Genomic DNA, 18468 nt, shown 5'->3' with positions numbered 1-18468 from the left:
CCAGTTTAAGACTATTATCTCCTTTATTCAAAAATAAATATTTCACTTTGAGTCAGCGTATTTCACATCCCATCAAGTACAGAGAAGAAAGGCTGTCCCCTTAGAAAGCTGTGAACGGAGCCAGGAAGCACAGGGTCACCCGGAGAGGCCTCCTCTCCCCAGGTGCAGCTGTGCGTTGATTTCAGGAGAAAGGGGGAGACACACGCGCACACACACACACACACGCACGCACACACGCACTGCTTTGAAGTCTGAAAGGCACATGAAGTGGACCATCGGGTAAATGGCACATTCACTGATAAAATGTTCCCTTTCCCTTCCCCCCCAAAAGTAGAGAAATATTGATCAAGTCAAAGACCAGAGGAGACAGGGCACTCCTGCCCAGAGCTCGGCATTGCAGACATGTCTGCAGAGGAAAGCCAGGATGGCGGTGCTCACTCGGTGACGGTGGGGCGCGTGGCCACGTACACAAACACTACAATGAGGAGCACCACCACAGCCAAGGTAGGCAGCACCACAGTGGTGATCTGCTGCCGGGCCTCCTGCATGGCCTGCTTCCGCTCCTTCTTGTCCTTGGAGGTCTCTTTCTTTGGCTTCCCTTTGAGCTGACGCATCTTGGTTAGAGGATGCTGGGGAGAGATGTGCAGAGAGGGCCACACTCCTCTGTCGGGGCAGGAGACCTCTGCAAGAAGAACAACTGTGGTCAGGAAGGAATGGAGAGAAGGAAATACGAACGCTCAGGGCTGGGGAGGCTTGGTGGGCGACTGCTACTGCATACGTGAGGGCTTGTGCTCGGATCGCCAGCACCCACACGCCGGGCTGCAGGAGCCTGAACATGCCCACAGCTCCAGCACTGGGGAGCAGGGGCAGGCAGCCGAGTCAACAGCGAGGCCCAAGTTGGCACAGCAACGGATGAAGACACCCCACGCCCTGCTCTGCCTCCTCTGGGTAGCAAACATGGCATCCTGGAGGGAGGCTCCTTTTAAGACTCAGGAAGTTCTAAGGGGAGATTCACAAAAACTTTGTCAGAAGTCCTAGAAATTGACCGGATAGATAAGGCTGTCCCCTCCCCGAAATTACATAAGCAGTAAGGACTTCTGAGGAGACCCAGACCAGATGAGCTGAGCTGCCTGAAGGGGCCCTAGTCAGGCTCTGTTGCAAGCTGTGCAGAGCACTCCAGGGCTGCAGTTTACAAGGCGTCGCCCATGCTGGAGAGCGAGTGGCATTTCTGTGAAGCAGCTTCCTTCCCACCACTGCTGCTCCTGTAAGTGACCCTGAATTTATGGTACCAATATTTTTGTCTGTCATTGGCTAACTATCTGAGGTAAAACAGACACAGGAACTGTCACTTACCCAACCTGCCCACATGGGCATGTATACCTGTTGACTCAGGTGCATACACTACATACACAACACACCAATATACACACGCACACACACATATACACACACACACACACACACACACGCACACACACATACATACACACACTTAGGCTAAGCAAAATGAGTATGTATATTATATCTGCAACTTGTAAGTTAGGAGCAAAGAAACGGAGGTCACGGCAATACAACTTCGTCTAAACTCTCCTGACTGCCTGCTAGTGTGGGGCACCCTCCAGAGCTTAAGCTACAAGAGGGGGCTGATTCTGTCTTCTAGGGACCACACTGCTTGGTCTGGTCAGATCCACAGCGAAGGGAGATTGGATGAGTCCGTGGTCTCCCCACTGGCTTCTGTCTTGTGTTAAACTCTGAGACTCCTGGAGATACTCAAGTGCCTGGAAATGAGTAACGCCATAAATAAGCACAGCACAGACCCTCTGTAGCACTTGGCTTCTTAGTTTTAAGCAACAGAAATACACTTTGGCTGATTCAATTGAGAATTCACCAGAACTTGTGACACCTCATAGATCCCTCACAGCATGAGGGTGAGCTCAGAAAACGGGCAGTGTAGGGGATGCCATGTGCCACAGCCCTGCTCAGATCCAGTTCCCAATGCCCAGGTCCCTCAGTTTGCGTCTGCATCGGCCGTAGCATCACGATTCCACACGGTGCTAGAAGCAGATGTAATGCTGACTGCCGGGATTAGCTCCACCTATGTGGCCCATGCTAAGGCTCAGTATAGCCACGGTCCACCTTCCAACGCTCACAGCGAGCAGAGCAACCTCCAAAAATGGGAAAGAGTCAGAGTCAGATGCTAGGTGGGGCTATAATAACCAAGACGATGGCCAAACAACCAGGGAACAAACATGAGGTTAGCAAGAGCCATTCCCCAGCGCTGCTCCTCTGACAGACAAGGGCTTTTATGCCAGAGACCATGTGCTCTGTGTTGTCTGGAGCTGTGTGTGGCCTCTGTTATCTTACTATCATCTTTACTAGGAAGCAGACATTCACACCCACGTGACCCTGTTCGGTGGCAGAGGCTAAGTTCTGAGTCAGGTCCTGATACCTCTCCTTTCCATTGTAAGGTATCCTAATCTCTTAGGAAACCTGAAAGTGTGTTTCATCCAATCAGGCAGCTTCGCACTGTGTGAGGTGACTAGCATTACTGTGCCAATGTCACATAACATCAGCCCCGACCAAGTAATAATGTTTGCTCCCTCACTTTTCAGTGACTCTATACACAGTAGGCATTGACAACAGCCACTAATTCTTCTCAGTGGCCCAGCTGTGACAAGCCTACAGCCTAGGGTGCTGTTCAGAGGTTCTGGAACCTTTAAGAGGCAGCGCTTAGGTCACTGACAGGCAAGCCCCTCCCTCTCCCTCTCTGCTTTTGGTGTCCATCAAGAGGTGACCAGTGCTACTATCACAGGCTCCTACCAAGATGAGCTATACCCCCAGGCGAGGTCTAACTGAACTGTTTCAAACTCTGTGTCAAAATAAGCCCCTTCTCTTGTGGACCGACTATGTAGGGCATCTGTTACCGGAGGAGGATGTAGTGGACCTGCCTATCACTGCTTGGAAGGAAGGCGTGAAGCACAGGAAGCCTCGACATTACAGACTCGACTTTCTGACACCGCGTTCACAGCGCAGAAGTACAGCTGTCAGGTTACCTCCCCAGGCCCTGACACCATCATCTGAACAATGAGAACCAGGGGAATCCAAAAGGGGAGAAAGTGAAGGATCTCCTGCCCACTGTGTCAGGGGTAGCCCTGGCTTTGTGAGACCACACATCTGCTCCTACCACACACCTGCTCCTACCACACACCTGCTCCCACCCACCTGCTCCCCACACACCTGCTCCCACCACACACCTGCTCCCACCACACACCACACACCTGCTCCCACCACACACCTGCTCCCACCACACACCTGCTCCTACCACACACCTGCTCCTACCACACACCTGCTCCTACCACACACCTGCTCCTACCACACACCTGCTCCCACCACCTGCTCCCACAACACACCTGCTCCCACCACACACCTGTTCCTACCACACACCTGCTCTTATCACACACCTGCTCCTACCACACACCTGCTCCTACCACACACCTGCTCCTGGCTCAAGCACAGCAGGTTGGTCTTTCCTTAGCCTCATCTACTATCTAGGGATTCTCAGTGACCGTGCTCGAGGGCAAAACAAGGCTCTGTGAAACCCAGGCTGGAATAATTAGATTTGAACTGTACTGATCTACAATAGGCTTTAGTTTCTCTACAGTTGAGAGAACACCATGAGCTAAAGAGAAAAAATATCCTCCAGCAGTCATCCAGTCTGTAAAAAGGGCCCAATGACCTGTGACTACTGAGGGACAGCACCCAGAGTCCATCCTCTTCCTGAACAAGCAACCAGTAGTACCCTGATTGTGGTCACTTCACTTAAGGCCTCGGCAGGCCTACCGCACAGTTGTCCCCTCCCACAGAGTACCCTCAGGCTGGCCAACGGCACCCCGAGTCCCCGCATTAAGCAGCCAGTACAGTGCCTGACTTCCCGTCCTGTTCCTACAACTGCTGCTGGTACCGCCCACGTATGTGCAGCTAATAATCAAAGGCAACACCAGCCTCCAGGACCAGCTCTTGACATTTTTCAGACATACTGAGAAGTTCCCTAGGGCTGAGACACCAGGGCTGGCACCAGCTCGGTCTGCATTCACAGGACACACAGTCCAAATTCCGAGCACTTTAACCTGTTATGGGTGTCTCCTGCATACCTGGAGAGTGGGCAGATGGAGAAGTCATAACTGAAAGGGAAACCCTGTGTGTAAAGGGACTAGCTGAGACAAATGCTGGAAGGAGGACAGGGAAGGGACAAAAGGAGACCGAATCAGGAGAGGCCAAACAACTGCAGGGAGCCCGGAGTAAGGAGGTGGGACACTGGGGCTACAGAGTCAGCTCTTCCCAGGGTCTTATGAGGCCGAGGAGGGGACACAGTGACGGCTTGACACAGTGTTCTAGTTTGCTGCCTGCTGCTGTGATGAACACCATGACCAACAGCAACCTGGAGAGGACGGGGTTTATGACTTACATGTCCTGACCATTATCCATCACTGCGGATGTCAGGGCAGGGGCAGCAGCAGGAACTGAAGCACAGCCTGCAGAGGAACGCTGCTTACTGGATTCCTCTTGTACCTTACTCAGCTTGCTTTTTTAATGTATTTCAGGACCACCTGTGCAGGGGCGTCCTCACCCACAATGGGTGTCATCTCCCACAACTGATCACTAATAAAGAAAAATGCTCCATCTGCTACAGGCCAATCTGATGGAGACACTTTCTCAATGGAGGGTCTCTCTTCCCAGATAGACCCTAGTTGTGCCAAGTTGGCAAAATAAAATAAAATAACCCAGCACACACAGGGAGGCACAGTGAGCAGTGTGTCCTAGGAGAAGCGAAAGTGGAACGGTCTAGTAGGTGTTGGGAGTCTCAGACATGGGCAGTCAACATGATGAAGAGGTTGGAGCTGTTTGCCAGAAGTCCAGCGGGTAGGCCTTCCTGGCAGGTCACATGTGGCCGGTGAGGACCTGGCAGCAACAATGGAGAGGAATCCAAAGTCTGGAGACACTGGGTGGACCGCCAGCTATCTAGTGACACCGTCATGAGAGACAGCATGAGGACAAGAGGAAGGACTGGTACCAGGGAGACAAGATCCCAGGGAGGCTGACTCTCTGTTCACACCTGGGGCTGTCATGGAAATGTCCAGGAGATACCTGAGAGCCTGCAGCTGAGTCTGCCTGCAGATCTTCAGTGGGACTAGAGAGGTCACCACAGCAAGACAGACAGAGGGAGACCTGGGACTGAGCCCTGCTTACACAGTGCAGCCTGGAAGCTGAGGGTCAGCAGACATGAAGAGGAGGAAAAGAAACTGAAGAGAATGCTCATCACGGGGCCCAGGAAAGCCCAGGTCACTGCTAAGACGACAAGAGACCATACCAATACAAGGTGCATTCACAGTCACTGCCCCAGGCTGCTGGGGGGATTTCAACAGGGCATGAGACTGGCTGTGACCAACAACTGCATACGGCTGCCAATGTCCCAGACAATGTCCTACTTGTCTTGGAAGAGCATGCTTCAGGGTGTCAGTAAGCATGCTGCTTCCTTCTTTGAATTTCTCCATGAAAAAAAAAACAAAAAAAAAAAAAAAAAAAAAACGGCTAAACACACTCAAGGCACACTGATGCTCATGTTGGTGCAGACACCTTCACGTTCTCCCAAGCTGCAAAGAAAGATAGCATACATTTTCAAAAGCAAAGAGCTGGCTTGAGTTTCTCCTGGAAGACCACATGGCCAGAAAGGGTTTTCTGATTTTATATTAAGGATGAGGGTAACCAGAGAGTGTTTGAGGCCTAGCAGAATGAATCCTGTTGCTATCGATAGGTATGAGAAGGAGCAGAACTGAAAAGGTACTTACAACGGACAGAGCATAGGAAAGAAGCTGACGAACAGGAGCCTGGGTCCACCACCCTGGGACAAAGGAGGGGTCAGCACTGGAGGAGACACGGGAAGAGTCTACACAGGAGGAGATACTGGAGGGGTGAGTCCACACAAGAGGAAGCAGAGGAGGGGTCTGCACTGGAGGAGACACAGGAAGTGTGGTTGCTAGGAAGTGACATGGAGATAGGAGGTCCAAACCGAGGATGTAGGAGGGATGGTTCTGCCTACTTGGGTGGGACATAGGAGGGGTAAGATTGAACTGGAAAGTTCTGGTGGTTTTGTTTGTTTGTTTGGGGAGTAAACGGGGGAAGGGGGGATTAGCTGATTAGGAGGCTGGCCAAAGGCAGGGGAGGCTTGAAATAATTATAGGAAAAGGAAAAGGGCCCATCAGGAAGAAATGGTGCACATGGTGGGCACTGCTCTGTGAGCACACTGGGACCCTAAGGGCTAGTCCGAGAGCCTGGGTCAGGTGTCCTTCTGGGCCAATGCTGACCTTGTAGATATCACCACGATATTGAAATCGATGGCTTCCTTAAAAGGAGAAGATGAGCCGGTTGGCCTGCAGTTCTAGAATGTGAGAAGCACGAGGAGCCACTGTGGTTTGACGAGCTTCTACACAGAAATGAGCAAACCTTCCCTTGGGGCACACAGAAGAAGGAACTGCAGAAGCTACTCAGTGTCCTGTGTGACAACAGCAGGGACCAGAATGTGGTGGCAATCGGGAACAGAGAGGCAGCCTTCAAACCTGGGAGGACCCAGCTCGACCAAGGCCTGTGTTCTTAGGTTACTCATAGCTGTTTCCATGGTGATAGATGCCAATTTCACCATGAGCTGGCTCTGATGTTCTCTGCACCGAACATGGAATCGAGCCAGAATTTAAGTATTCCTCCAGAACCCCGGCTTACTCAAGAAGAGAGTAGCACGACCCACTGCCAACCCACGAGATCTGACTATAAAACACCACCACCTCTGTGCACACCGCACAGGCCTTCCTGCCCTCGGCTGTCTCTGGAGCCACATCTGGTGAGTTCACCTCGCAGAGAGGAAAGAAGAGGCTTAACTGGCACTCCATTAGGCTTCCCCCACAGCCAGCCCCAGCCCACGGCTTGAACTGTTCCCCCACAGGATCCTCTACGCGTACCACTGTCATGTTACATTCTTTGATGGGCCTTTGACCCAGTTTGGAGCTCGCCACGTGCATACCTGATATACCCAGTAAGATAGAAGGAAGCTGGTGTCACCAGTTGGTCACCACAGCCTCTAGCTCCCCTAACCGAGGAACCAGAAACATCACAAGCATTGAGTTCTACCTGATTCTAAAGTGACTTCACAGGCTATGTCCCACCCCCACCAATGGAAGCCTATGGCAATTGGCCAACTCTGGAACCTTCCAAGTGGCCAGTGGGAGGAGACTAGATGTAGGGCTGGGTGTATGAGGGAGATGAGGAACTGCTATGGTTATGATTATAACGTTAGTCTCCCACACATGTGCACACTGATGGACACACACGCAGATAGATATGTATATGTGTGTAATGCTCTAAAGTGGCCACCTTTCCCCTACTTTAGAGATGATAATGTCCATGGCACTGAATCCTAGTAGGGAAACGGCTGGAGATGAGTCTCAGCTCTGCCATATGGGGTAACAAGCCCCCAGGCAGGGCACTAAGGTTTTCAGGACCTGACTTTCCTCTGTAGATCGGACAGGAAGGATGCTTTGCTGAGTTATTAAAGCACCAGGAGCAGTACCCAGTGTACACAATGGGCCAAAGCAGAGCACAGTGGGGAGCACACAGAAGCTTACTGCTCAGTGGGGAGCACACACACAGAAGCTTACTGCCCGGAGAGGGCTGTCTTTGTACAAGAGGCTGGAAATTCTGAACACATCTGCTGTTTTGTTTTGTTTTTTTTTTAATTTGCTGCATAACTATGGGACATAGAATCCCCTGTTTCTCTTCCCTCAGTAAGAAATCAGCTGCTAGGCAGATGTGTTCAAAGGCTGGTTCCTGCTATCAAGGGCAGGCTAGGAGAAGAAAGGTTACTCCCAACTCCCTCCGTCCCAGACCTGCTACCCTCAGCTCTGCCAAGGGACTGGAGGGTTAGCTCGACAGTTAAGAGCGAGCAATGCTCTTGCAGAGACCGAGTTCCATTTACAGGACCCACACAGGGCAGCTCTAGCCTGCAACCCCCTCCCCAGGGAATGTGATGCCCTCTTCTGGCCTCCACAGATGCCTGTCCTCAACTGCACAGACCCACACATACATAAATTACAAACCTTAAATGTGGCTGATCTCCAAGACAAGCTATGTTTAATACGGACTACATTTTGATAGATTACTGCTAAATAAGGAATGTAAAATACTTCACTAAAACGTTTATTACATGTTGAAGTGATAGCATTTTGGATAGTTGGGCTTAGATAAAGTAGCTTCACCTGTTTTCTGCTTAATTTGGCTCCTAGAAACATTTTAATTTCCTGAATAGCTTGAATAACACTCAGCATAGATACTGCTGTGCTTGAATGGTGTTATAGGAGCCCCATGCTCTGCCCTCCTGGAAGTACGGGAAACACAGGCTCCACCCACAACAGTCAGGACCGCCCCCCACTCCCCAGCCTTTCACAGCCCAGTGCCACTGGCTCTCCCAAGCTCCCTCACAGCAGCATGGCCCTTGGCCGCTGACACGGAGCACCCATACCCACAATTAATCCAGGACTTGCCCCTGAGCACCCTCTCCCAGGTACTGTCGGCTGCTACAGCCCCTCCCACCCTTGGCCAACTCTCAATCAGCCCCTCCCTTGGACCCCTCAGGGACTGCAAACGTATCTTGGTGGCAACATAACCCACTCAGCCCCACCCATGGGGCTGGCAGCAAGCTTTGCACTAACAAGCACTCAGCAGACACATGCTGAATGGAGGATCAAAGCCAAACTGAAGCAGTTCTTCGCAAACCGTGAGAGCAGGAAGAGCTGCGGGAATGTGGTGTGCTTACAAGCCCTTGTTTTGTGTTTACCACGGTCCTGCAGGACTGCCACTTTGGCTGCTTTAGATGATGAAAGACACTCAGGTAAGGACAACACGTTTTCCAAGTTCAAAGGCTATACGGATCGAGTACCAGTCAACTCCAGTGAAAACCCGCAATCAACAGGCATGAAACAGTCAACGAGGAAATAACTGACTGGGATCTGAACTCAGACCTGATGTACAGCAACCAATCCTCTGTGTTACTCCACGGAGCCACCAATCACCTCCGACTAGGAACAGCAGCCACTATTTCCCAGGCACGCCCCTACCAGCACTCTACTATGCATGCATCTATACCACGAAAACAGAAACCGAGGCCAGGGGCTGCAGGCCTCAGGTCCCACGTGAGGAAGGGTTTCCAACCCAGCTCCTATGGCTTTCAAACCGGAGGCCGCAGGAAGGGTCTGAGAGCTTCAGGCTATCTTACCTGCTACTGACAGAGTCCATCTTAAGTCAGGCATGCCCTGTTGTCTGAAATAATGTGCTAGAAAGATTTTTGCAAACTTTGGCTACTAAAGAAATGTTACTTAATTCACTGAGAACCCTAGCTTTTTGTGGTGGAGCCTAGACTGCACAGTTGTGAGAGGCAAAAGGATGGGCTGTGTCCTGTCAGAATGAGCCTGAGGGCAGCTCTGAAGACCCCCGTGGGCGGTGTGGCTTCCTCTACCCAGCACGATACTGGCCCAGGACTCACAGCATGAAGGCGGCCAAGAGGTGGACATGTGGCCAACCAGCACAGATTGGCCTGGCTTAGGGTCTGTGTAAAATTGCTGAGGACTATGCCCACTCAACACATGGAGTCAGTAACCAGGCCCAGGGCCGAGAGCTCGTCTGCTCTCCACACAGACCTCACTTCTTGCACCAGAGAAGACGGTCTATAGAGCTTTTTCTTCTACTGAGATCACATCACTCCACTCTGCCACAGAGCAGGGGAAAGGGACAGGCAGGTTACTAGGGAACCTGACTCCTACGGAGCACATGCTGCTAACATAAGTGCTTTCCTGGGAACAAACACAGGGACAAACAATGACGGCCACGCAGGTGCTCCTCTGTCTACTGCTGACAGGCCAGAGGTCCGGCAAGCACAGCCAGACCAAGGATCAGACCCCACAGTGAGGGCAGAAGGATCGAGAAAACACAACTGATCAAACCAGGATCAGGCACGTCTAAGGAGAAATCGGAGAACACAACAGAACTGGGGGCCGACAGGAAATCCCAGGATTCTCAGTAACTTAGGTGGGTCACATTTCTTAGCAACTGAGGCTTGCAGAGTGCCTTCCTGTGTGGTATTCATCCCCTCCTCATGGACGCTCTGCATGGCACTGTCCTTCCTTAACAAGGACAGACGGCACAAAACTAGGGATAGAGACACCTCTCGTTCTATTTCTTAAGTCGTACTGTACACTGGGACAAGGACCCAGCTGTGAACTAAGCAGGAAGAATGCTGCCCTAGGTAGGGAGGATGCTGTCCTCACTCACAGGGAATGTGAGACAGACAACCGGCCTCCAAGGCGGCTGCAACCTTCTGGTGAATGACGGGAGACGGCTTCGGAGAAAGTGACCCTGTGGCGGGGTCTAGAGAAGGAATAGCCTGTTAAGATTTCGGGATGACTTCCAGGTGGATGGCGAGGCGGTCAGCCCCTGTGGACATGGGTGGCATACCTTATCATAAGCCAGCAACCAGGGAGGCTGCAGAAGGCTGCAGGGGATCTCTCACCTCTCCGTGCAACCCCAGTCCCTACCTGTTACCGGGCCCTCCTGGCTGGCATGCTCTTCCCTACATGATCCAACCATTTTGGCTACTGGTTCTCTTTGTAGCTTTGGGTCTCCTGGCTGCTGCACCTGGTTCCCCCGCTCTCCCCTCTCCCATGCCCTTCCCCTTCTCCTCACATGGCTCTGGGTCATGTCCACTCTGGACTCTCCCAGAAGTCCCTGCCTCTGGCTGTGCTCTCCCACAAATCTATAATAAATTTCCTCCTCCACCACACTTAGAAGCAGTCACGGTCCTTTCTTTATTTTATTTTATTCAAGTATCGTGCTGAAAGATCAGAAAGCTGGGACGGGCCAAGAGCGAGATGAAGACCCACAAACCATCTGCTATCATTTCACAAGAACTCTGTGGGAAAATCCCCTAGAGGCAAAGACTGAAGCGAGGGGCTCAGGGATGAATCCAACGAGTCTGGCATGTGTGGTGTGGTGAATTGGTCCAGGGGAAGGACACACGTGGTCATGTGGTGGGTGCACCTCAAGAGGTTGGTGGGGAACATGGTAGGAAACACAGACACAGACTAAAGACTGATCTGCAGTCTTGGTGGAGAAGACACGGAGTGTGGGGATACAGGGGAACAGGGACCTGGACACGTGGGTCAACTGTAAGACCCCATTAGAGCACACCGAGACCCTGAGAGGTATCTGAACAAGGCCCAGCCTTGTTCAAGGAGAAGCTGGTCTGGATTAGGAGCTATGGGAGATAGGATACGGTCTGAGAAACTGATGAGAACGCACTGGCCAAAACAGGATCGGAGGACCACGCTCTGCTTAGCAGCCACAGCATGGACCTTGGAGAGCTGAAAGGAACCAGCGTGAGAGAAAAGAGGACCAGGAAAAATGATTGAGAGCAGAACGACCTGGACCCAAGGGAAGATGGTGTTGGGGGGAGGGCTGCCTACTGAGGTGGCCACAGGTGGGTCATCAGTGCCTCTGCAGCCGTGGAGGGGACAAGGCAAGCAGGAAAGAGGAAGGCACCCTCGGCAGACAGTGGCCCAGTGAGGGCTCTGGGCCGTCCCGTAACTATGAGCAGCTTACTCTCTGCCCAGGCTTTTCACCTGAGAAGTGGGGTGAGCAGCTGCACCCAGGGAGCTAAGTATGAGAATAACGCCCACTACACTGGGTCTAACGCAAGTAGCCATCAATCGGCTCTCATGACAGGCGTACTGGCAAAGCAACTGGGCAGGAGAAGGTAATGCAGGAGAAAACACCAGCCCAGCAGGCAGGGAGAGCAAGAGCGGAAAGGCACAGAACGCCTGTTCAGATGGGTCATGGAAACTGCTAGAGGGCTGTGGTGTCTGGTGCAACACAAGGCCCAGCGTGTCAAGCAACGCAAGCCAACTGCTACCCGAGAGATTACGCTAAACTCTCATCCTGCCATACCCATTAAGCCGCAGCCCTCCCTTCGGGTTTGAGTTATTGCCATGTTTCCCATTCTAACTGCATGCATCTCCTGTGTATGAGAAAATAATCTTGGCTCAGAGGTATGTGGGTATTGACAGGAACCTGCTGAGCACAGGCTGCTCTCTTACACGCCCTCCATTACCCGAAGCTCTGTGTATGACGAGGGACGGGCTGAATGTCAAAGCTGTGGCCCTGAACTAAGCACAGGGTACAGGGACCTGGGCTGGACCAGCTTTGGGGCAGGCAGCTTCCTCTCCCTAGGAGAATCCAAAGGAGGCAGGAAGGTGATCTGCGAGCTGCAGAAGAAACTCTACAACTCCCACATCGGCTGCTGCTCCCCTCCACTCTGGTGAACCGGTTCCTCTGTGACAGGAAGGGCATCGTGCGTGAAGGTGCCCAGGAACGTGGCCAGCTTTTCCAAACACTGCCATTACTTAATGGCAAACCCTAGTCAAAGCCATAGGCATCCTCAACTTCCTCTGCTAGTCCATTAGACACTTTAAGACAGCAGGCAGGCCAGGCAAGACCAAATCATCTCTTGGCCAATGATACATCAGCTTAGGACTCAGGGGAGAAGTCACTGATAGGTGCAGAGCAGTCAACTACGTATATTTAGTTTAAGTCGTTTCTCTGACTTCTCCATCGGAAATAGGCAGAATGTGGGTGATCATCGCTCTTAAAAGGTCAGGTTCGGGGCACAGCCAGCCTAATGATAAAACTTCATTTTATCCCCTCTGTCACCTTCAGATGCCAGGCGCCTTCAGCAGCATTAGTCTTGTTGTGCAAATTGTCACAGATCATCATGAGGCCTTCCGTGGCTCTCACTGACCCCTGACAACATCCTCAGGCCTCCAGCTGTCCCTGGTCACTAGGCCGCAGCCCAGAGAAAAGAAGTCAATGCTGAGGTTCTAGAGTTGGCCCAGGCCTAGAGCACAGGTAGGTCAAACCTGAGCGGTCTGGTTCCACAGCCTTCTTCTCTTCACTAATAAGCTTGCTACATTCTCAACCAACAACTATCTGTGTTTAACCTTCTTTATCTGTCATTTCCCGCAGATAGAAACATGTCCTCAACGGGACATGGTACGTCGCCCTGCGGCTCCTGACTCACCTGTGGCTGATGCAGTATGTGGTACCCCAAACAAGAAAATGTCATTTGACCAGACCCTGCCAGCCTGTCCTTGCAACAAGACATAGACACACTCCCCTCTCCTTCCTAGACTTGACCACATCCCTCGTGCTCTTACAGGCAAAGATTTCATCAGCAACCAAAATACCACAAGCATCAGTGTCTGATGAACCTCTAAAATGAACACCCACCTCTGAGCTAAGGGACAGTAAGTTATAGAGCCAGATGCTGCAAATCCTATCCCCAAAACGGTATGTGGGTCCTTCTGGCTAAAGAAATTGTGGCTCAGCCCGCCTGCAGGGCTGGATCTGGACATGAAGACAGAGGATTCACGTCACACTTCATGTATTCATCAGACATTTGTCATGAGCCTACATGTATGACCTATATGTTCAGTTCACTCGTACTTCCCAGAACTATCCCTCAGCCTAGTGCTGATCCACTGCGGACCGTGATGACTGACCGACACGTCTGGGAAACAGTCACTATTCACCAAATGCAAGGCAGCCGTGGTGTGCGAGACGTCTGGTCCTGGTGGTGGAACCTGGGAAATTCAGTTCTAACTGAGGAAGGCGGCGATAAACCATGTGCTGTGAGAAAGGGGTATCACGCTGTGAGGAAGGAACAAGCTGTGAACGGGAAGAGCGGGAGCGGGCTGGAGCGGGCTGGAGCGGGCAGTGATGTGGGACTGCCTCTCTGATTCCAAAGGAGGGTAAGAGGAAGGTATCCAGCAGAAACAAGGAGGTAGAAGTCCTGAGGCAGGAGTAGCCTGTGTCAAGTTCAGAAATATGGCCGTGGCAGCCAGAGCAGAGGGGCCGATGGTCAGTGGCCAGGAAAGTGGTCAGACTGGAGAGATTGATTCAAAACACTACCAAGGACGACTGGTGACATCTTGAGGACTATTATCTGGTCTCACTGTAGCCCCGGCCTCCTGAAAAAATCAAATTTTCTGCAAGACAGGCAGTGAACTGGGTGCAATAAACATTTACCAAGTACTGTGTGTTCCTGGGGATTTCCTAAGAGTGGATCTTGGGGTGAAGAAGGAAGATGGCCCCATCAGAAAAGACCTTGGCTACTAAAGTTCACTTGTCCTTAACAAATGGACACACATTTGGTCTTGAGTTCAGACGCCCTCTTTTGGTTTAGACTTTAAGCTGACTTACTTAAGTGAGCATGGAGGGTGGACAGCCTGAGTGAACTGCACCAAACATGGCTTTAGAACATGGAAAGCGGCTTCCCACCATCTCACACTTCCCTACACTCCAGGTTAGCCATGGCCTCGATCCACTCAGACCTCTGTGCACCCGCTATCAATAAGGACTTTCCAACAGCCGAAGTCAGGGACAGCTCGTGTGCTCCCTGGCCTTGCCACTGCCACCCACTGTTGCTGGGGGGCTGGTCAGCCTCCTATAACAGTAAACCTAGAGTCTGAACCCATTGCACCCCACACAAAGGAAACCTGTAGGTCCCCACTGACTTCCAATGCCGCTCTGACCTGCCTCCCAGTCCCTCACATCCCAAATGTCAGACTCTCAATGGAACCCAGGGCCACCTTAGCACTGCACCAATCGGCCCCCGTGGCTGCATGGTGCTCAGTGTGGACGGGAGCAGCTCATCCACAGACTCATGTCTGTGTGCACACAGTGGGGGAACACTGCTACTTCAAGCCTTCCCATCTGACTGGTGTCACCAGCCTGCTCCTCTTGTTAATACAGCTGGCGCAGACAACGTGGGTGCACCCTGACCTCCCCTCTGTGCCACCACAGATGCAGCTCTATCCTCGCCACTCCTCGCCCCACTCTCTAGATACGGCCTCTCACGTGCCCTCTCTTCTCTATCCCCACAGCCTGACCTTTGATCCTGAAGGCTGCCAAGACAGGTACCTAACCTGTGAATTCTCCTAAGCTCCCCACTCTCTCCAGCTGTGGTGTGAAGGCTTCCCTAAACCCCTCTGAAACCCTGCTGGTATGGGCAGGGTAGAGCATGCAGTGCCTGCCCATCCCCCTCACTTCCCCTTACCAGCAAAAACATACGGCAAACTTCAAAATCGCTAGGGTAGCAGATATGGGAGATGCGAATGTCTTCCGTAGATGGTACAGATGACTCATCTGCACCTCATTCTTGTTGGAAAGTACAGTCACTGGAAACTTTTTCAGCATGAAAACATTACTGGCATAAATATGCATTGCTCGATGTGCCGGGTTACAAACCGACCTGTCAGAAAGCGGAGAGAGCAATAACTGACCGATCGTTCAACACTAGATTCCCAGCAGCCAGAACTGTTAAGAATTCCAGATTTTGCTGACACAGTGTCATTAGAGTACAGTTTCTAAGACCCGGGGAAACTCGAAGCCAGAATGCCCAAGGCCAACAGGGCCCTGGCTAGCAGGGCCGTAAGTGTGAGCACCCATGGACCACTGCATTTCAGCAGTAGCATCTTCCTGGTCTAGTCACTAAACTGGAGCCGGGCCTCACAACGGGGAGTGCAGAATTTTGAGTCTCACATCCACTAGAACAGATTAAGAGCTGGAGAAATGGCTCCCCAGGAAAAGGCGCTTCCCACCAAGCCTGACAACCTGCATTTGACCCCTGGGAACCGCTTGCTGGGAGAACCAACTCTCTCATCATCGTTCTCTGACCTCCATACGGCCATAGCACATGCCCACCCCAATGCAAACACACACACAATAAAATACATAACAGATTAAAGGACACAGGATGGGACACTGCTGCCTTTCAGGGGACCTCAGGAAGGCAATCACAGTCCAAAGAGAAATCCGACCCAGAACTCACTGTATAACCCTGTCCCCAAGTAAGGCCCTCCACAGTGCCTGCCCGCCTGTGAGCGCTCACGTCCCACTCCGAATGCCCCCACAACTACCTACTTTGCCATCTTGACAGACCCATCCTCCTACTGTCTAACGTAATTGGGAGTTCTCTAAGACCCACCATAGAGGTCACATGACTTCTACTCAGAAGGTGAAGAAGGGGCCCATCTCTGAGCCCTTGGGGCTCCTGGTCATAAACTCAAGTGCAGTGCCTGAGACACCTGTAGATTGCCTTGTGCAGCCTCTCATGGTCGCCTTTTGCTGTGATTCACCAGTCATATTTCAAATTTAAGATCATATAGCAGCTGTGTTCACTACAGGCCACCAAAACTCCAGGAGGCCTGTGAAGATGGGGTGTTAGATCAAGAAGGGGAAGGGTGCTTTTCAGAGATGTGCTGGCATGTGTAAACACTCACAGAGACAGTTCAAGGTCAAGATATAAAGGTCCATGCTGAGGACAGAATGTGTTTAGCAGGAGGGCTACACACACTAGCTTCTTCCTCCTTTGGAGGGTGGCGGGCTTTTCTACCACCAGCTTAGAATCATTGATGAGTTCCTGAGTTACAATGCTATTGGACATTCTTATGCCAAAAATTTGGGGGAAGACGACCACTCAGGGGTGGGAGAGGGCGTCAGAATGTTATTTCACTACGTGTTTCTTGTGAACTTAGGAGGGTCCAATGAAATGATTGACCTCTGAGTGGTGGGAACTGAAGCTCTGGCGTGGTTAGGAACAAACTGCCCCGATCCATGCCCCAGAACAACAGCCATGCCATACAATGCACCCGTGAGAGCCCGACAGGTGTTTTACTGCATTTGGAAAAAATCAGTCATAGCAATCTTCAGGCCACACCCTGTCCTCTTCACAGGTTTACAGATACAGTCCGAGTGCAGGAGGATGCCACTGACAGGCTGAAGGGGAGGGGGAACCAAGGACAATGGATGAATTGTTACACTTAGTTCTCAGCCCAAAGGGAGGGGCAGAATAGAGACAGAGGGGTGCCAGGCTGCCAGCTGACAGGGCTTGGCAGTCAGAGAGGCAAACAGGAAGCTGCTTTGGATATGGGAAGGTGGTAGGTAAGTTTGACCGACTTTGAGAGACACACTGAGGCCTCTGGGGTGTGAAGGAAGAAAAGGAGAGAGGGTGACCATGACCAGACGACTCTCTAAGTCTTGGTTTGAAAAGAAAAGCAAGCCAACTACTATGTGCCTGGCTGAGATGGAGGGGAGAAACAGATCTGTAGAGAGCTAAACCTCAGCCACTAAGTTCAAGGTGCCCACGTACACCCACATTTGCTAGCTGCTAAACAGGAAACAGAAAAGCCTGTAGAGCCCAAAGGAGTTCTGGGAAATGAGAGGCACCCTGAAGTGGTCTCACTACTGCCCCCTTTCTGTGGTCCCTTCCTCTGACAGCGACTGAGTGTCCCTGCCACTGTGCCAGCTCGAGGTGGGGTGCAACCAATGAGACCAAGTTAACTAGGAGCACAGGCTGCCTCTGGGGCAGCCTCAGCATTACAGGCGCGAGACCTTTAAGGTTCAGAAAGCAAAAGCCCTCAGGTATCTAACAACAAGACAAATGCTGGTAGATATGGAATTTCTTTCAGCCATAAAAGACAAAATGATGTCATTTACAAGGAAATAGGTGCCACCAGAGATAATCATACTAAGCAAACTTATGCTTAAAAACATCTGAGAAAGACAAATTTAAGTTTGCTCTCATTCATTTGCACTTCCGATGCCTTCCCACATGTATTCATGAAGATACATAAAGGGACGTATGCACATAGGACATGAAAGTGAAGGGAAGAAGGGAATGATGGGTAGGAGGGGTCAAAGGGGACACTAGAGAGATGTGGGGGAGGGTCGTATACTCACTTATATGAAAAAGCCTCTGTGTGACAGCACAATACGTAACGGAAACGCACAGTAAAACCTTTCTTAAGTTTGCTTCATGCTACAACTGGAAGCACACGGCCTGGAACATTCTCTGTTACAGCATCATGGGAGGTTGGGTGAATTCTCAAGGCAAACAGTCCCCGTAAAAGAGTGCTGGTCTCAGTCATGGGCCTTGCAACTTACTCTTGAGAGTGCGGCCCTGTTTAGAGGACTCATGCCCAGTCCCATGGGCAACTGGTATCAAAAACAGAGGAAGGCCTTCCAAGAGAAGAGACCGGAAAGGTCAGCCTATTTCAGGAAACAATGGTTCATTGAAACTGCATCCTGCTCTCAAGCTAATCGGCCTCCTTCTGGACCACAACCTGGCCTCGCGCTGTGGCGTCTGTTTTCCGACTTCCCCATCAAAGGACAAATCAAATGTCAGTTGACAATCTGCTTTCTAATTAAAAGTTGGTTTTCTTTTTTTAGAAATTCCATTTAACCAAACAATGCCACATGGCAGCTCAGTGTGCAGGGCCACCTTGATTGACAGCATCATTTGCAATGATTTGAGAA

The 18468-nt window shown here is 51.4% G+C and overlaps 1 protein-coding gene across 1 annotated transcript; it reads right to left on the bottom strand.

Moving 5' to 3' along the window:
• On the bottom strand, positions 1-676 carry Smco4 (single-pass membrane protein with coiled-coil domains 4). The gene has a single exon (XM_032911097.1). It carries the CDS (start codon positions 612-614, stop codon positions 435-437), a length of 180 nt encoding a protein of 59 aa, XP_032766988.1. The 5' UTR covers positions 615-676; the 3' UTR covers positions 1-434.
• Between the last annotated feature and the right edge of the window lie 17792 nt (positions 677-18468).

Source organism: Rattus rattus, chromosome 8 (genome assembly GCF_011064425.1).
Source record: "Rattus rattus isolate New Zealand chromosome 8, Rrattus_CSIRO_v1, whole genome shotgun sequence".
Lineage (NCBI taxonomy): Eukaryota > Metazoa > Chordata > Mammalia > Rodentia > Muridae > Rattus > Rattus rattus.
The sequence above is the reverse complement of the archived record's forward strand: the minus strand, read 5'-3'. Positions and strand labels throughout refer to the sequence as shown.

Bases quoted from the DNA above. Each gene is read 5' to 3' on its own strand.
- Smco4 (XM_032911097.1), bottom strand. From the start codon at position 614: ATGCGTCAGCTCAAAGGGAAGCCAAAGAAAGAGACCTCCAAGGACAAG.